This window comes from Calidris pugnax, unplaced genomic scaffold (genome assembly GCF_001431845.1).
Source record: "Calidris pugnax isolate Ruff unplaced genomic scaffold, ASM143184v1 scaffold36, whole genome shotgun sequence".
NCBI lineage: Eukaryota > Metazoa > Chordata > Aves > Charadriiformes > Scolopacidae > Calidris > Calidris pugnax.
Window position 1 is genome coordinate 2,728,134 of NW_015090825.1, and position 20,144 is coordinate 2,748,277.

General features: G+C 45.1%; 1 protein-coding gene and 1 long non-coding RNA gene across 4 annotated transcripts in view; one reads left to right on the forward strand and one right to left on the reverse strand.

The window, feature by feature from the left end:
- Positions 1–20,144, reverse strand: part of PRR5 (proline rich 5) — a 106,069-nt gene that overhangs the window by 58,507 nt on the left and 27,418 nt on the right. Inside the window, exons 1-2 of one of the 3 annotated variants that reach the window (XM_014940163.1) lie at positions 6,509–6,580; positions 3,491–3,604 (exon numbers count right to left, since the gene is read on the reverse strand). In XM_014940163.1, the coding sequence (XP_014795649.1) occupies positions 3,491–3,604; positions 6,509–6,522 (128 nt within the window). In that variant the 5' untranslated portion in view covers positions 6,523–6,580. Of the gene's footprint in view, positions 1–3,490; positions 3,757–6,508; positions 6,581–20,144 lie in introns of those variants that run through there. The other 2 variants (XM_014940162.1, XM_014940161.1) reach the window with 2 other exon arrangements.
- On the forward strand, positions 8,043–14,703 carry LOC106886894. Its single transcript, XR_001411758.1, has 2 exons — positions 8,043–8,148; positions 12,651–14,703. It is a non-coding gene; the product is annotated as an uncharacterized LOC106886894 (long non-coding RNA).

Sequence of the window (20,144 nt, forward strand, 5' to 3'; positions counted from 1 at the left end):
CGGGAGAGAGAAAAGGAATTGAAGACAATGCTAGCGAAAAAATCTAAGCTATTTTAATCCAATGCAAATTCTGTGAGCTGTAACGAAACCGTATTGTTCCACTATGTTGCTGTTGGTTGCTAGTTAACGTGTGCTGCCGGTGTGTTGCTGTACAGATCTTTTGGGGTTCATGGGAAAGCAAGCTCAGAGAAAGCTGTGATATAAAGTCTAATTTGCATAGCAGCAGACAGCAGCTTGGCACCGATTTCCCTTTGATCTACCAGCGTCGAGAAGTTTTACTGCATTTTAGTTTTGGGGGTGAAGGAAAGTTATCAGGGAGGAAGAGACCTTCCTTGCCAGCACTGAGTGCTAGGTGCCCCCTGCACACACAATTTGCCCTCGGTGTCAGAAAGCACAGGTTGCCCAGGGAAGTTGTGGCTGCCCCATCCCTGACAGTGTTCAAGTCCCGGCTGGATGGGGCTTTGAGCAACCTGGTGTGGTGGGAGGTGTCCCTGCCCAGGGCAGGGGGGTTGGAACTTGATGATCTTTGAGGTTCCTTCCAACCCCAACCATTCCATGAATCTCTGATTCTATGAAAGCAGCGGGCATCCTCTGGTATAAACAGTCTGAGGGCTGAGACCGGTCTGAACAGAGCAGAGGGGACATCGCTGGGCAGCCAGACTGCAGCCGCACACCCACCACACACAACATCTTCCTCAGAAAAAGCCCACATTGACAAAGATGCCACCTTGCAGAAGACCCCAGCAGCAAAACTCTGGCTCGGGAGTGTTTCAGCGTGGTCCCCGGCAGGGCTGAGGCAGCATCCTCACTCCACCTCAAAGGGCTGACTTCTCAGCACAGGATCGGGATCAGCAGCCTTGCGTGGGGCAGGACCTGCCGTGGGGTTGTGCTTTACCTCTCCCCACATCAGTTTGGATGAACGTGGTTCAAGGCCTCTTTCAAAAGCAGATACCACACCCAGGCACAGCTGCTGACATTAGGCAAGAAACCAGCAGACATTTAAATATAGAACAGCCAGGCTTGGTGAGAGGGAAGAGCTTCGCTGGTGCATCTCCACTTCCTTGATCAGCAAACTCTTACGCTCGGTTATTGCACAGAATGAAACAGCAGAGGCAAGTCTTTCGTTTGGAAGAACAAATATTCCCAGAAACTAAAGTATGGTACACTAGTCCTCCGTTGGGGTGTTTTAATTTTGCAGAGGAAAAGTAAAAACCTTCCACAGCCCAGCGGGATTTTCGAAACCCACCCGAGATGTCTGGTGAGTCAAAGTTTAGACGCCCAGTTTGTGAGGCCAACGTTACGGTTACATCCAGGAGAGCAGAACACCAGCTCCCTCAAGACCAGACCCTGTTACACATGCCCAGTGCTGGTGATAGGCAGAAGCTACAGTGGATAACTTCTTAATACAACTAATCCAACATCATTTAAGCCCTGGCTTTCCTGAGGATAAGCTCCAGTCTTACAGCCTGTAGCATATCTGAGTTTCTTAAAGCCAAGAGAAGATACAAGTCGTTTTGCACCTGAATTAACAATCACCCTCGCTCTCTCTTCCACTCAGGAGAAAGCTTTGCACAATTAAAAAAGAAATAAAGGGCCTTCCCTTTGCCCGTGCAGCGCAACTGGCTTGTAATCTGCAGTCTTTGCCATAGCTTTAGGCAGCTGTTAGTGCAGGCAGGTGATGCCCACTTGACTTGCCACCGCAGGTAGGACCAGCCTGCCACCACACAACAGCACCCTGCCAGCGCTCCCAAGGCGTTTCGGAGGCACGTGCCACCAAATGGTAGGGACAGCCCAGTGACCCCTGCACAGGAACCCAGGGAAACTCATGGCAGGAAAACACGGTTAGGCCCAAGTTGAAGCAAACTGGTGACAGGACGACTAGTGGACACCTACTCCAGGAACCAGTGATGGGACAGTTGTCTAAACGTTTGGATGGAACACGCAGAAGTCTAGCTCACTGACAGGCAAGCACTTCTGGTCAGAGATATACCTGTCCTGTGCAAATTAAAAATAACAAACTCTTGCTCATCTCACTTAGGAAAACCCTCTGGTTTAAACATCAGCAGCCCCTAAGCCTGCAGCTCTCCTCCTCCCAGCAAGCCCCATGCCCACCCTGCTCCTCATTCACACTTGCCTCCACGGCTTCCTCCTTGCAAGCAAGACCTGGAAACACTAATCCCTACCAACTAACATCATCACCACACCAACACAAAAAGGCTTTGGGGACCGTATTGTGTCATCCTGCTTCACACCAAGGAGTATCTTGCTCCTTGCTGCTTCCCTTGAGGCTACTGGCCCAGTGAAGCCCTCACTGGCATAAGCCACGGTGGCCCAATCTAACCTTTAATTACCACCACCATCCAGACCTCGGGGGGAACGCTGGATCAGATATTATAGCACACAGGCATACAATATAGCACCATATTTGAACAGACCCTCACTCTCTTTTGTGACCAGTACAGTTTCAGTCCTCAGTGTGCTCCTGGCATTAAACAACTAATTCATAATGCAGGCATGGAACCACAAATCCAGTGGCGAGAGGGACAGAAGATGTGATATAATTCTTTGGTTTTGCTCAGAACTGAAATACCTTTAACAAATGTGTCTCTTAGTTCACTGGTATTTTTCTTCCTACACCTGTACCACCATACAATTATAAAAATTCACAAATGACACTTTCCAAGCTCTGACCCAGGAGATGACATTTCATTTTCACAAAGGACATAAGAATTTAATTCCTAACGACTTCAGACTCATTTTTAAGAGTGTCACCAAAACAGTCATTAAGATGCTTTCTGAATATGTGTGCTAAGCGACACATTCTCAGCGAAATGTTTGCATGTTTGTTGGTTGTTTTTTTTTTCAAACAGTAATAAAATTCAGATGAATGAACACAATAAACAGAACAATCAGGGCTTATTTTTCCCTGTCCAAAGTGCGTGTGCCTGCGTGTGCACATACACACATGCACAGAGCTATGTGTATTAATGAGAGTAAACCGAGCAGACTTTGTCATATCTGTACCAACAGCCAGCAATACATAGAGTTATGCAGATAAAAATAATGAATTTTAATAGTTGCGTACATATAAGCGCTTTTAAACTAAAATAAACCAAATCAAGCCCGAATGAGAATATCTAGAGAGACACAAAGGCGTATTTGTGGCTGGACCCTGTGAAATAAGTCCTTGTCCGTTCACAAGGAAGAGCAGGCTGAGCCATCTGCAGGAAAGGCTCTTTGCTCTCATCCTTCAGGGGAAGGTTAACACCAACGGGGGGGAAAAAAAGCCGCTCCCTTCTTTGACTTGAAGGCGAACTCCGGTACGTGCTAAGGTGCTCAGGCAGAAAGCCCAACGCGCTGTAACCTTGCCGGGGCTGGGAGCAAGGCAGCCCCAGCCTGCGAGCCCACGGAAGGGCTACCCACACGTTAATCACGGCCACGGGAGCGGGGAGAGGCTGGGGGGGAGTGGGCACACGGGGCGAGACCTTACCTGTTCCAGGTAGCGTTGGAGCAGGCCCGTCGCTGCTGGGTCCCCCGCTCATCCAAGGCTGCCTGCTCTCTCTTGCCCAGATCACTGAGGCTGGGCGAACTCATGAACTTCAACCTGCGAAGAGTCCTCATGGTCAAATGTGTGTTTGCGCGTGGCAGCTACAGATACACCATCCTGTTTACACACACACACACGCAGCTGGAGCAGCGGCAGCGGCAGCAGCAGCAATGCGAGCGGTTCCCTCCGTTTGCTGTTCAAAAAAGAAACTTAAAAAAAAAAGAAGAGAGAACCAGTCTCTACGGAGCACACCTCTGCCAGCAAGAAAACAAACCTTTAATCAGATCAACTCTGACGTCATCAACTGTGGTTAATAATTTCTCCAGTCCTTTCAAAAAATAAAAAAGTCAAACTTCTGGCTGCTGCCGCAGCATTTTGAAGGGGCCCCTTCCAACAACCGCAGCCGCCCCGGGAGCGAGGGCTTCCCCTCCCCCTGTCCCCGGGCACCCCCCGACCTGGGGAATCTGGCCCCGGGCGGCGGAGGCGTGTGCTCCACCTGTCGTGGGAACGGCTGGGCTCCTCCAGCGGCTTTGGGAAGAGGAAGGGGGGGTGTTTCTGCCAGCACTTCTCAACCTGCCCCTCTCTGGCTCGCTCTCTGCACTCATAAATGGAAATGAAACCGGAGGGCCACGGACAGAAAAAAAACAACAACAAAAAAAAACAGAAACCAAAAAAAAACCACCAACCCACCCCAAACCCAAGCAACCAATACTGACGTACTGAGACTTTATTGGAAAGTTTCGTAACTGCCTGTGCCCTGGCCACGTTACGACACCGCACACACAGGCTCTGGCTCCCTCGCTCATACATACACATAGGCACACTCCCCCGTGCACTCCCGTCTCTCCCGTACGCACGCAGCGCAGCCCCACGGCTGCTCCACCTCAGGGGAGCCTGCTTGGGCTGCCAGTGTCACACCAGCCACGGGAAGATGGGAAGTGACATTCACAAGCGACACAACTGCAGGACGAAAAGCGCTGGCTTGGGTTTTAGCATTTGGAGGAAGTTCTGGTGGCGCAGAGAAGAGCCAGTTGCTTTGTCTTTCTCTTTTTGTTTTGTTTAGTGTTTTTTTTAATCGAGATAACAGCTGCACAACTCGGGGCACACTTAAGTTTCTACAAAAGCCCCAGGTGTCTTATCTTCAAAGGAAAAATCTTCTCTCTCTCTCTCTGACTGCAGCACTGGAGCTGAAGGATATGCTGCTACAAGACTCCAGCCCATGCTTAGCTCCCTGTCACTCACTCGCGGTTCTGTTTTAAATTCAGGAGTGCCTGGCTCATCTGCTGGGAAGTAATGTAACAAAAGGGCCATTAGTTTTCTCAGAAAATAAATTGTTCGAAATAGACCGAGCCAGAGTGTAATAACTGCTCTTCTGTGGCTACAGCATTGGTCTGCAAACAGTCTGGTAAAAGCCACAAGGGCTCCTTGCAGAGTAACCTCCCACTCACTGGAAGGGGGCTGCACTACACACCAACTTACCCTTTCTTTTTTTCCCCACTTTCTACTTGCTCTTTTCATCTGTGATAACCTACTGTCTAAACCTAGACTATAATTGCATTTGTTGGTGTCCAAATAATATTGCAAAGCTTACATTACAGCAGAACTGAATTTCTCACAGTGAGACATGCCCTATGTGCATCAATTATTGACATATTTTAGTAAAAACTGATTGCTCTTGCTACTCACCCAACCTCAGCTAAGCTTACTGCATATAAATATTTACTTCCAAAATTTATATTTGGTATTACCTCCGTGGGAAGCAATTGCAGAGCTACCTAGGGAAATAAATCCATTTTTACCTTGTAGTAGTTTTAGCAGCCATAGTTTTATCCAGCTGCTTGGATTAGCATTATATTGATGGTCCTTCACACATCAAAACCCTCAAGTATACACATGAGGATCACAGTAGACGGCATATAACATTTCACTTTGGAAGGGACCTGCAGCTCCCCATCTAACCTATGTACAAAGACATTGCTATCCCCGGCATCCTCCAGATGTTTAAATCCTTCAAACAAACAAACAAACAACAATCCACTATGTACACAGCAGGAAAAGGAAAACAAACACCACAATATAGGGCTGTATTCTAAGGAATGAGATGGCTCCTACAGCATACAAATCAGTGCCAAAAATAGATACAGCAGAACACTGCTTTGTTCAAATCGGATGAAGGGCACTCCATTTCTGTGGCTAATACAGCCCGGGAGAGCAGGGGAGCACAACTCGGTCTGAGCTTCTGCTGAGGGCTCAGATAAACGTGCGTCTGCCCTGTGAAGTGAAACAACTAGTTAGATAAACCTGTGGCAGTATAATTCCATCTAATTTCATTTTCCACCTAGCTCAGACCCTTTTCTGCTTCTCACTTGCTGTGAATTTGATAGGCCTTGCAAAATGTTATTATACTGGATTAAACCTTTGGAATTTTTAACTCTTTGATCACTGCGCAGCACTAGAGACTTTATAAACTGCACCCTGATGATGCCAGTATGTCAGCAGCTACATAATATTATTTCATCTGCTTTTTTCCTTAACATCCACAACTTGCTAAATTAACTGGAGCTGCTGCGTCAACCTTGGATACGTCAGACAACACTGCAAAAAGCAGTACTTGGCTTCCTCATAAAAAACTGAATCCCAAGAGAAGGGGGGGAAAAAAAAAAAAGACCTCTTTCTCTCTGTACGTTGAAATATACCACCTATAGAAGTCAGACTATTTTTATGCCACCCCATCAATCTCAGTAACCAGTACTAGATTCAGAGTCGACGCATGCACAAAGCACATGGGAGAAGCAGAATTTCAGTCTGATGAAGAATTTCAGATTGAGGTAACAGAGGGCAGGCTTTCCCTACACTTCTTCCTACAATTCCACATGATCAAATGTTGATTTATGATAAAATGAATCCTTTTCAACAAGGGTTACCTCCACCCGTAATTACCAAGCAATACTTCACATTTACATTGCGCTGTGCATCCACAGACATCCTTGACTTCACGGCATTCGTTAATTCAGCCCTGAGCAGCTCTCAGGTATGAAGGCAAAAGATACGATCCGCACTTCAGCACAAACAGTGAAGAAGAAAAAGGTGACGTGACTCGCCCAGGACACCCCGTGAGCAGGTGGCAGAGATTTCAAGAGACCCCCAGGACCTCTACCTCCCGTTCCAGCAGGCTACCGAGGGGATGCTGCAGGGACTGGGTAGCCGGGGACTCCTCGGGCCTGGGCGGCTGGAGGGCGATGCAGAAGACAGAGCTCCTCGCCAGGGCTTGCGGTGCGGCTGTTCCTCTGTAGCCACTTGTGAAGAGAGTTGTCGCAATACAGCACTGCTTCAAGATCGAGAGGCTAAGCAGCAGAGATTGCTCGCTATTGGTCATGGAGAGGGATAAGAGCACTGACCGGACTAATTGGGAGGGAGGGGAGAAGAGGGGATTGGTGGGGGGGCCTCCCGTAGGCTCAATAACGAGCACTACAAGCTTCTTAAATAGAACAACCGCGCTCAGCACATTTACACAGCCAAGGCTGTAAAGTACTGTTACGCTAATTCATTTAATCCCAGCGTGCCGTACACGGCGCTAACACCACTATTTCACTCGCAAGAAACCTGCAGCTCAAAGGTTAAGTGATTTAATCAAAGCCACACACCCACCTCAGCGTGGAAGGCACATCCAGCCCTAGCTCCTGTTCCCTCCCTTCCCTTCCAACGTCTCTCCTCATAAAAACAGGCCTGTCTCTACTAGAAACCGTTCTTTCATCTGTGGGGCCCACATCCTGCGTGGCAAGTCCCGGAACTGCCATGGTGTTGGGAGACGGAGGGGAATTCTGCTCACCTGGACTTGCTCGCTATCTTGAGGCCTAAAACCAACGGACAGGTACGTAAATACAGGCTGACAGCTCAAGAGGTTTTATGCTGTTATCACAAGACAACGTTAGCATACAGATCCAGGGCCTCGTAGCAACATGGCTTTTAAAATAATCACCAAGGGTAACTCTGTAGTTTCCTCCTGGTATGCCTGTAACGCCTGCGACGTTCCTTCTGGGAGCTGGGGTTTAAAGACCGCATTGCTGCCCCTAGCAAGCCTTAAAAAAAATTCCAGGTAGACCTACCCAAGTCTACATTTGGTTTCAAATGAATGAGATTTGCTAAAAAAAAAAAACCACCATAAACTTCCTTTGCGTAATGCCATGTTAATTTTTACAATCATATTGTCTTCTTACAAGTTTCTTTTTGACTGTTATGAGAGTGGAAAGGAAGCAAGAAGTAACACTGATGAATGGGAACATTAGAAAGATCACAATATATGAAATTCATAATAAAGCTGCCAATGCTGTGACTGCTACAGGTCAACATGTCTTCGGCTACACCGTTCTGCTAATGCAGTGACAGGTTAACACTGCAGCAATATTGGTGTCAGTGGAAGGATATGATCAGCAAGAGAATTTGCTATGTCAGCTTCATTCACCAGAGCTTTGACATGTAAAAAACAACTCAACAAGGTGACTGCGTGGCAAGTCCCGGAACTGCCATGGTGTTGGGAGACGGAGGGGAATTCTGCTCACCTGGACTTGCTCGCTATCTTGAGGCCTAAAACCAACGGACAGGTACGTAAATACAGGCTGACAGCTCAAGAGGTTTTATGCTGTTATCACAAGACAACGTTAGCATACGGATCCAGGACCTCGTAGCAACATGGCTTTTAAAATAATCACCAAGGGTAACTCTGTAGTTTCCTCCTGGTATGCCTGTAACGCCTGCGACGTTCCTTCTGGGAGCTGGGGTTTAAAGACCGCATTGCTGCCCCTAGCAAGCCTTAAAAAAAATTCCAGGTAGACCTACCCAAGTCTACATTTGGTTTCAAATGAATGAGATTTGCTAAAAAAAAAAAACCACCATAAACTTCCTTTGCGTAATGCCATGTTAATTTTTACAATCATATTGTCTTCTTACAAGTTTCTTTTTGACTGTTATGAGAGTGGAAAGGAAGCAAGAAGTAACACTGATGAATGGGAACATTAGAAAGATCACAATATATGAAATTCATAATAAAGCTGCCAATGCTGTGACTGCTACAGGTCAACATGTCTTCGGCTACACCGTTCTGCTAATGCAGTGACAGGTTAACACTGCAGCAATATTGGTGTCAGTGGAAGGATATGATCAGCAAGAGAATTTGCTATGTCAGCTTCATTCACCAGAGCTTTGACATGTAAAAAACAACTCAACAAATAGAAATTTTAATTGAAAAATATATATATATCCCTTTATCTCCCCTCCTCTTTCGGAGAGGAGAGCAGAAATCCCCATGGAAATGCTGAATGCTGTATGCTCCGCAAGCGAAGAACAAAGAGGCAGAGTGTATCTATGGCAGAAAGGAGTTAAAACGCTCCTTAGACCAATGCACTTAGTTTTTCATACACCACACCACAAAACTTAGGGCATGCCTCAACACATGCCAAAGCTCAGGAATTAGTCTTCTGAAAAACCACACTTCTTAAAGGCACAGCACGTCCTGCTGCGCCAGCAGAGGAGGGGCGAGGCAGGAGGGGAGAAGGAGATGCGAGTCAGGAAAAAATTAAAAGGAGAGGAGGGGGAAATGAAGTTGCAAACCTTATGACTCATCAATTCCTTTGCTGCTCTATCCACATAAAGTTCCTTTATCATCAGAAAACAAAGAATAAAGACAATAAAGAAAGTACGAAACCAAACAGGCATTATTTACACCCTTCCCCCTCCATTCCACTGACTTTTTGCAACCTCTGGAGATAAAGGCACTCTCAAGGACAGTTCCTGCCTGTCCTTTTATTGAGGCTGGTCACAGGACCGCCTTCGCTTTGCTAGTCCTTTGCTTTATTTCTGCTCTCAAACCACAGCCAAGCTCTGATTTATGTAAGGGCATATGGGCTTACTGGGTCATCTCCCCATCATCTGAAACACCTTCTGAGCACTCCTGCTCTTCTGCATCCTGGGACTGTAAGTGCCCACATGACCACAGTTGCCTCTCTTTAGACAGAGCTGGGTTTTCTGCCCCTTCAACTGCATGTAGGTCTCACACATGGGGTTTCTTTTCTTTTACACTGTGAAAAAGAATAAATGCTCAAGACACTACCTCCTTCCTAAGCAAGCAGAAGGTGACCCCTAAGAAGAGTCCTTTGACTACTGTTGGAAAGGGATGCTCTGCCCCCCTTGCCATTTCTGCAGTAACATCTGCAAGCACAGCCCGTCCTACAAAGCTTCAAACCCAACCCACAGGCAGCCATGGCTGCTGCAGCTCCACTGCCTCCCCTGGAGATACAATACTGGCTTGCACCAAACAAGGACACTCGTAATCACCGCAACCTGTGGAGGATCAGGGCCAGTTTCCTGGACCTGTTCTGCTCGGTGTAAGGCAGAGCAGAGTGAATGTGCCTAGGAGACTTTTGTCAGCAGAGAGACCTGCATCTGAGCAAAGGGCCACCTGGACAGCAGCAACCACCCATGTCTAGTTTCTTTCCACAGTTTTCTGCCGGATGACATTTTTTATCTGTTCGCTGACTGTTTGACTCCCCACCTTGCTCCCCTTCTGCTTCTCCATCACTCTTTGCTCTTATACTTCCTCTTCCTTTTTTGTCATTCACGGTCAGGTAATTATTCCTCAGGAAAACTTTTTAAATATAAAGGAAAGGAAAAAGAAAAAGGAGACCAAAATGCTGGTACTCACACTGTGTTTGCAAACCACTCTTGCCTGGCTGTAAAGCCTGGTTGGACTGTGAGTTGTTCTTTACCCTTTTCACTTGGTGTCTGTACCCTAGCTAGCAAAACAGAGCCCTGAGCTCAGGATAAGTCCCCAGCCACCAGCCTAATCTAACAGAGGTCATGAATCTAGCAATACCTGTAAGGAAACCTATGCTCAAAGCATGCATTAAACCCCATCCCCGTTGCCGGCAGCAATTTTGGGTTTACAGAGCATAAGAATATAAGCACTTCTTAAAATACGCTAGATAGCTAAATCTGTTATCCTTGTCCTTCAGGACATGGGATTTAGGAGAGAATTAGGATAGGAATAGGCCTGTTACACCCCCATCCAAAATATCAAGCTTTCCATCAAATGGCAATTCCCCAAGCTTGCAGTATCATTCCTCATTATCTCTTTATAGGTTTCTGGGAATTAAAGATAGTGCAGTGACCTGAAGCATGATGGTTATGTTGGAGGAGGCAAAATCAATGCGCTGCATCACAGGCCCTATGGCATTACCACCCTTTCTATTCATATCACCTGCAGGGAAGGTGGTGGGTTTCCGAGCGTCAGACGTGTCAGTTCTGGGTTTCACTGTTGCCCATGCACCTAATTCACTGCCCCTGCAACCAGCATGTCCTCCAAGGCAAGCCCACAACTTCGCTGTTAAATGAAGTCAAACCTGTAACTGTGATTTAGAAAGTAAGGTCTCAAGAGGTCTGATCAATAAGCAAACCAAACGTTTAAAATACTTTGTGCTCTTATTACAAGATCGTGAGATAGCGGAAAATTAATCTTACAAGGTAACTGAGCTCATAACGCTCGTGACTTTTTTTCTTTCCTGAGCTCTATGTGAATTCTTTCCTAAATTGCCTGTCTTGCATAATTTTAATTGGATCCCAGAACACCATGACCTTGATGCAGCAGCTACAGTATCTCAGTGCTGTCTTCTACAGTTATATATGGTACAGCGCCTTCCAAATCTGTGAACCCAGGGAGATCAGAACTGTGTGCTGCGCAGTGCTATTTTTCTTATATCCAAACATTTCTGATTCAAGGTCTTCCAAGAAGGCTCTGATTGCCTTGGAAGGTCACCAAGATAAAGAACCCACTTCGGTAACTAACTGAGTTTCTAATAAACTTCACTGGTGGCCAGCTGTTAGTTATGAGTGATATCCCTCAAAGCCAGGGTATCACTTGTGTGATACTCTCTGTCCATGAGAATGTCAGCATGGCTGGAAACATGAACCATGCCTTGAGATTACTGCCACCTCCTGTGCCTAAGTCAGGGAGGTCACTTCAGTACTGAGCAATGCAAGAGACAGCACTGCAAATTTGGGGGATCTTTGACTCTGAGGGTACTCCACAGCTGTTACTCAAACAGGACCATAGCTCTTTGGAAGAAATTTTGTAGTCCTGTAAAAGTCACAAAAGCCTGGCCTTCGACACAGATGGATTCTTTCAGAAAATTTATCCTTCTCCCTTGGCATCACAAGAATATTTTTCTGAATGGAAAAATCACCAGGAAGTTTTAAAGATAATCCAAAATTGCAACCTTTAGCTGTGTAGTCAGACTCTGTAGCATTCAGTATGGTGGAGCTTTGATTAGGAACTTAAAAATGGGGACCTTTTGCCATCTTTTCGTATACGCATGCTGAGACAATCCCTGCATACTGCGATACCAGGCAGTGGAAACAGCAAGGGTAAAAAAGACCTTCATCACACAAATTATTTTACACTTGTACCTTTAAATCTTCATTTCACTAGGTCACCAAGTCCAGCACTATAACCTCCCAGTAGGTATCACATCAGTGTTTTCTCAGGATGCTCTGGGAAATAACTTATCTCACAGGGCAGAGTGCTGGAATTTTTTAGACACCACAAGAAGGTTTGGAAAAACTCCTTTCACTCTCACTCCAGCTCATTAGCCAGTCTCAGTCTCCAGTCAGACATCAACATGACATCACTGTTTGAGTTACCACCCAGAAGGAATGCCTCATGGAGGAGGTAAGGCAAATTCCATTACACTTCCTTCCAGAAAACATTTTTCCCCTCCACAAGGTAGCAAAGTCAAAGTACTCCTCCCTCCCTAAAGTCAGCATAAAAATCAGCCTCCTCAAGCTACTGAGGCATGCAGCTGAAGAACACAGGTGTCATTCAGAAGTTTGTGCATCTTCCACAGCTTTGTAGTATCTTCCCTGTCATTCTTACTTTATGAGCCCTATTGCTCCAGCTTTCTTGTTCACCAGGCTTCCTTTAGTCATCTAGTAATCTCTTCTCCAAACTCAGGCTGTGTTAACTTTTCATTGTAAAACAGTTCAAGTTCTCTAAATGTATGGAAAACTAAAATTCCTTTAAAACCGTTTTTTTTTTCTCTTTTCTTCCCCTCAGAAAACTGCTGGGATGACAAATCTTTTAGGCTTCACCTGGAACCATGAGCCATCCAGGGTCTTTCAGGCTCACTGCTCTAGGGCCAGCAGTTGGAAAGCCCTCACAGACTGAGCTCCCCCACTCTGAAGCAGGAAAGTTGAAGGACTTCTCTCAAGCAAAGCTCCCAGATGCTCTCCTGGACCGCTGCAATCTCGGTACTGAAAGCCCTGGGTGATGTTTCTAGGATGCACAGTGCCTTCATACGGAAAGCCATAGACCATGTAGTCCCAGGTCAACAGACAGCACTTGGTTGAACCGCTTCTTGCAGAGCATATTGATTTTGGGAACATCATTGGAAAAAATAACTTGGAAAACCTCTCATGAGCAGGAAAGCCTGGACTGTGGTCAGTTCCTTGCTCAAATCTCCGTCTCCAGTCCTTTAAGATAATTTGGTGTTTATAAATACGTTGGTGCCAAACCTCACCAAGTCGACATTCTCACAGTGAGACAAGGTGATCGCTGAGGGGAGGATCACAGGAGGATGGAACAAAGTCCATCCTCACAGAGGAACTGCAGCCTTTGCTCACTCAGACTCTTAAAAACCGAGTAACCCATCTGTGTCAGCCTCCACCTTTGTGGCTTTTTTTTCAATTTCAAGACCATCTGAGCTACATGCCAGGTTTCACCCTGCTGAGACCTGAAGGGACAAAGACCTGATGCAACGAGGACACCAGGGAGGGCGGCCAGACCTGTGTGCCCCCTCAGTCACGCAGATGCTGCTGCTGAGTGCCCTCGCCCACCGGGCATAAGGGGAGGGAGCCCTGATAACAGCCATATAAAACAGAAAAAAAACCCCAAACAATAAAAATAGCAGCATAACATCTGTGAAGGTGTGCTCCCAAGCACGTTGCTTTTAGCCGGATTTTAAACCTTTTGACAGAGCCCTTCACGACTCGTTGCGGCCTCCTTCGGGTGGGACGCCCCCTCACCACCGACTGACCTGAGGAGACGCTGCCAAGGAATTGGCTTTGCTACTGCTCGCCAGAGGCGACCGATGGCCCCGGCAGGCCCTGCCCCGGCCCGACCTTTGCCCCGACACCGGCGGCCGGGGAGTGTCGGCCGCCGCCGCGCACCCTACCGGGCCTGGCCCCGGGGGAGGCCGGACAATATGGCAGCCAGGACGGCCTGCTGGGCCCCGGCCACTGAAACAGCTTAACCCCCGCAAACATTCATGAATTGGCTGCTGTTCTGTCACATTTGGGCTTTTTATTTTTTTTTTTGGAATGTAAAGAAGTCGGTCTTTTGGTTTTCCAGATGACATGAAAGGGGTAGCAGGGCAAAGACGGCAGGCAGGGCCTGGTCCCCAGCTCCCTCAGGCAGCCCCCAGGAGCTGTGGCATGTCACCCCATTTATAGGAGGACAACAAGCCCAAGCCAGGTCCTCAGGAGTCTCCTTGGTTGGAGATGCTTCCCATGGGACACTTTGGTGTCCCAGGCAAGCAAATTAACCCTCCTTGCCTCGCACTTTTGCTCTGATCTCCACAGCCTGGCATCGAAGGAGGGGCAAAACTGCGTTATGTTTTTACATGCCATTTTTCTCTTTCCTGCTCTTTTGAGCCACAGCCACCACGAGCCTTGGCGGTAGGGTGGGTCGGAGCAGCAAGGTGGCTTCAAACCAGCTTCAAATGATGCCTAAAGAACAAAGTCAAAAGTTTATCGAGAAGTTTCAGCTGGGACACAGTTGAGACATCACAGAAGGTGCCTAACCTTGAATAGGATGTGAAATGAAATAATTTGCCTTAAGTGTTCTTTTGCAGTTGCTGACTTAGACATAAGACAGCAAAAAATGTAACTTCTGGACCACAGTCAAGCCCAGAGTGTATCCTGAACTAACCTTAAGCAATTGTAATGCTAAAACACACCCCCCTTTCAGAATTATGAGCACGCTAATCAGGTAACCTCCCTCAATGTTTTAAACATGAGTATAGATGCATATGTATAGTTAGGAGAGGAAAATGAATCATTATTAACCAATCAGCTATATTTTATCATAATAAATATTGGGTGGTTTGAAACGTGAGGTGTACTGGCTGTTGTTTAATGCCCGGCATCCAATCCTGCAAAATTGAAATAAAAACAAATACCCTGACTCAGTGTGTAGATTGGCTCTCACACATCAGGGGAAGAACCCCCATGGAGGGACAACAAGGGCAGGTCCAGGTGGCCACAGGGGCCCCTATTCCCACTCCAAGCACAGACCCGGGAAGCAGCTGTAGCAACTGTGAGTTTTGCCATTCACCTGCTTTTCACCAGGACAGATATCGATAAAGCCTTACTCTCTGCCGTGACATTTTGGTGCTTGCAAATTGTAGGGCACCGGTCAAAAGATAGAGGGAAATAGCCTTGTTTTTTTTTTTTTTTTCCTTTCCCTTCCTGTAAGACTCAGAAAGGTCAGATTCGGAATTAATTTTGTCCTGTGTAATGTTTTGGCTTGGTTCGTATTTATTCCAAGTGAGTTCACCCATTTCTGTTGCAGAAATTAAAGGTCATGAAACCAGTGAATTCTCTCTCTCCTAAAAGGGGTAAAATCCCTTCTAGGGAGTGAATCACCAGTGAAGTGTACCGCAAGAAAAGAAAATGTAAAAATATATTCTGTGGGATTGTAATCACAGCTGGGTGCAATTACAAAATGCGCAAGGGCACTTTGGATGCCATTTGCTTGCATCAATTTTTAAGCTGTCTGTTTAATTTGACTAATGAACACAGGGAAAAGAGTAAAACAAAATTTTTACTTTTTGCCAAAAAAAAAAAAAAAAAAAAGAGTGCACCATCTCCCTCCTGCAATATTTGGCTATGCAGCAGTAGGAGCCGGCACAAAGATTTGGCAAGACTGGGAAAAGGAAGGAGGACAGGGAAAGGAGCAACTGAATCACATTATACACAGAACTAAAACAACCCTTGCCCTCAGCTAATATGTTGCATGTTAAAAAGAAAATATGTGCAGGTATATTTATGCGTGTCATTATGTTAGTTTTATTAGTCATCTGTTTTGGAGATTAGCTCTAACACAAAGTTTTGGATCCAGATTTGAACACTCCTTAGAAGGAAGGAGAGTACCCAGAATTGAACTTTTGACTCAGACTGGCATAAAGATTAATGGCTTTTTGAATCCAGGTTTTTGGTTCATTGACTCCATTTGGGTTTCCTTGGTTTGTTTAGTACAAGAATTTAGCGTATCAGATGAAACATAAACACATCTAAACTTACTCTGCTGGAATGAAATAGAAATTTTCACTGTTCATTTACTGTAGTGCATTGCTTCCTACCCATGTTTTCAAAAGAAAATCTTTTTGGTTCAAATGTTTTGAAGCATTTTTTTTTAAAGGCAAAAGGGTTTTCAACTCTATTATTGGTACCTAGTAGTGTTAAAAAAAAAAAAAAGCATAGGAGTCTTAATTTTTAAAGACTGAATCCTTAATATTGTGTAACAATTTTCCCTATAAGAGGGCCAAAACCAAAGGCATCCAAAATTATTAGATACTTTGTTAAGTTCTAATTAAGAGGTTTAATGAAAATGCTATCGGGACCCACTTGCATTTATCTACGTACTTTTCTTACTACTTTATCAAGAAATGCTATCTAGTCTTCAACATCAGGTGCTGAAACATTCCCATTTCAGTTCTTAAGTAGACCACAAGTTCTAAATAAATAAAAAATAATAATTTCTCAAGCCCGCATTATGATTTTTTTTGTGCCAGGTATAGGCTTTTTAAGACCTTATTTTGGTAATTCTCATTATTTAACTTTTGGAAGATTATTCAAACCTCAGTGAGGTGACCTGTCCTCCTTTGCTCAGCTCTGTGAAAGTTGTTTGGGTTGCGTTTGTGTGGAGTTGGGGAAAAAAAGAGGAATGAAAAATACTATTTTCACTTTCCTTTACTTACAGGAAAATTAAATGTAATAAATCTAAGACTTTAGCTGTTATACAGTTGATAGTTATTTCACATAAAGTTCGATAGGCAGATCAATAGATAAGAATATTTGTGCTTTCATCTACACTTTGCTACTGTCTGTATTTTACTAAGATGGTAAATAAATAACAGGAAGAAAACTTGGAATAACATTTGAAGTAATTCCTTCCTTTTGATTAAATTCTCTGTAATTGCTGTGAAGAGAGCAGAGACGCTCGTGACTGCAGTGACAGCAGTGTAGTGACCTGGGAGGTCAGAACTGGAAGGTGCATAAAGTTCAGTCACTTTAGCTTGGACTTTCCATTTTTTAAGCTCATCCAGCACTAGCTACTAGGAAATGAGGTAACGGACACGGGGAGTGGGATGAGAGTTGTAAGGAGTAGAGTTATAAGTAAATTATAAATATAAGTAATAAGAGTTATACAGGAAAGTCCAGACCACATTCCGTGGTTGCTGGAGAAAACTGGGCACATCCAGGGTGCACTTCACCGCATCCTGTAAAGGGTATTTAAATCTGGTCAGGAAAGTCATGCTGGGGATGTGCCTGTTCTCTCCACCAACTATAAAGAGAACATAATGTGAGTAGTTCAGATATGGTATTCCAAGATGTAAATACCTAAAATTAGATGAGATGAATGTCATCTTACTGCCTGGTTGATCATGATAGAAGTGTAAATAAACTGGCATCCAAGTAATGAATCAAGTATATGCTTTGACCCTAGATGAAGAGACCTTTGGGATGTGGGCTTTGGTCCCAACAGGGCTTTACAAGCTCTGATGGTATTTCAAGTAGGGAGATATTAAATTAAGAGTATTTCTAGGTGAGTCTGCTGCTGACCAAAGGCATTGAGGGACTGAGAGAAAAGGGCAAAGTTTGCAGCCTTTGTGGAACAGTTTCAACAGAAAGGCAAATGGGATTTGCTGGTTAAAAGTGTCTTCTGGCTAGGGAATAAGCTGAAATTTTAAGGAAGAGTTGAGCTGAGAGTAACACCCACTCCAGCAGTGGGCAAGGAGAATTAAACAATAAATAAAAATACTGTCAGGTTCTCCTCTTTGTATTGGAGGAGGAGAAAAAAGAACAAAGCATTATAATTTTCCCAGGAAATTCTCATAATACTAATTATGACAAGATTGAGTGCTTATCAGCTGTGACACAGAAAACATTGCTAACCTCCTTTATTATCTCAACTCTCTCCTACTGACTTCTGTCTCTGTGTGAGCACAGCAAAGATGTTACTTTGCTGTTTCTGAGTTGCCCCCTGCCACACCAAGGCAGGTGCACGGGATTTGAAAACCTGTGACATTTCCATGGAAAAATACTCTACACGTCCCTGAAAGTAAAACCTATGTACAACCATTTGCAAAGGCCATGGCCTGCAGATGTAAACTAACAGGGACCTGCAACCTTCCATACATGTTTTCTGTGCTCCCTGTTACAGTAGGACCAGACTCCCAAGACCTTTAAATTATATCATACCACAACAAAAAGCAAATAACAAATGTAACTGTTACAATACGCACACTGTTGGAATATAAAATTTGAATACAATGCCACACTTAGAACTGTAAGCATCACTTACAGTCTATTATATTGCCAGCAAGTGAGAAGTTACGGCTTTTGCAATGAAAAAAAACCCCAGGTGGTTATAAAATGCTGGATTCTAGCACGTAGGCAGTGGTTTTTTCATAAAGCATTGGCATTTCTAGTCAGCAAACACTCCGTCAGGGTGGTGGTTAAGTTGCTCAATACACGATGTCTAATAATGCCTACTCCTGTGGTGGGAACTCTGACCTGACTGTCCATCATAGTAAAGTTACAGATTACAGAGTCATCTATAAACAGTTTACAGTGGGATAACTTGCTAAGGCTCTGCTAGGAACAGAAGGCACGCACATGTGTCTCTGTTTACTCTGCGGGGCAGTTATTTACAATACCAAGAATAAAAAGTTGAACAACAAACAAAACAAAGTGAACTTTTCAAAATACTTCAGTGAAGCGTGAGAGCAGCTCTCGGTTCCTCTGGCAATGGCTGAATCCTCCTAGCAGCTGCGTTTGGAGCTGACAGAACTCATGTTTGGTAATGGATTAGTTAGTAGACTGCTAACTTAGCTAACAGCAGACATGGACATTTGGTTTAGAGAAGGTTGTAAAGTTCAGGAGCAGAAATTTTCTGGGTATGCTTGAAATAACGTGGGCAGAGAAATTTCCTGACTGAGTTATACCCAGATTTTTCCCTCAGCATTTCCAGAGGAATCACTTAGAAGGAGAAAAGCGATGCCCATACCCATTTCCCTCAGCATTTCCAGAGGAATCGCTTAGAAGGAGAAAAGCGATGCCCATACCCATGCTCTTCATGACCTAGGACTATCAAGTGCCTGTTGTACAACATCCCCTCTCTGCTACTGACAGCACTAACTCACTTCTCAGGGAATCCAGAGAGGCAGTAGCTAACAACACCCTGGAAATCCTTGGGGGGAAAAGGTGCAATGCAAGTGAAAATCATTTCTTTCCCTTTTAAAAATCCGTGCCCAGATTAAAGACCAAGCGAAATTCCTCTGTAGGTCACAGCCTTGCACTGGATTACGGTGCAAGGCCCTGGTGGGAGCTGCAGATTATAGGGGACCATTTACCCCTGGCAGCCCGAGATAAAACCAAGTAACCACCGTAGCAAAATCCAGCTACTGCTGAAGGTTACTACATGCATGAAGTATCATGGAATAGGCATTCCCATCATTTACCACTTGGTACAAACTGGGAAGAAAACATGCATTACTGCCAAGTAAATCAAAGCAGAAATTTTCAAAAACAAATCCTTTAGAAAAGACCTCTTTGCTTAAAAAACACAGAGAAGAAAGTTGAAGCCACAGCAGAGGTTAGATTCCGCAGCTCAGTGATAAAGCAAAAAAATCTTTAAGAGAAAACGAGTCTTTCAATAAGTTCAGAAAGAAAATTCTTTTGGAGGAGGAAACTGGCAATTGTTTTCTGAGAAAATTTCTAAGTTGCTTTGAAAAAATAGGAGCTACTACATGCGATGATAATGTTAAAAGGAAAACAGAACAACATGAAGGACAGATTAAGCACATTTACTTCCCTTTCACACAGATGCACGCACACACCCCCATACACACCCTCCATTAACGACTAGCTTTTCTTGCAAGTGATGTCAAGAAATCTGTAAGATTCCTTCCTAAAAACCTTGGATCTCAAACGCGGATCCAACTCTAGCAGTGAATATTAAGGGACTCCAAGAGGGCTTCTCTTCTGCAGAAATAGCTGCAGCTGTGCAAGATATTACTACCCCTTGGCTGTTTGGTGCCGCTTCTTGCCACACCCACATATACATCAATCACATATAGGTCATTTGAGAATTCCTCATACGCTTCAGCGCACAGTCAGCCGGGGTGGCTTAATCTGTTCCAGCAACGGTTGTGTGACTATGATCTTGGTGAACAGTATCTGAACCCTCTCATTCAGCTGGAGGTCGCGGTGGTGGGTAACACCCCAGCTTCTGCATCACCCCCTCTGCCTCTCTACTCCCCCACAC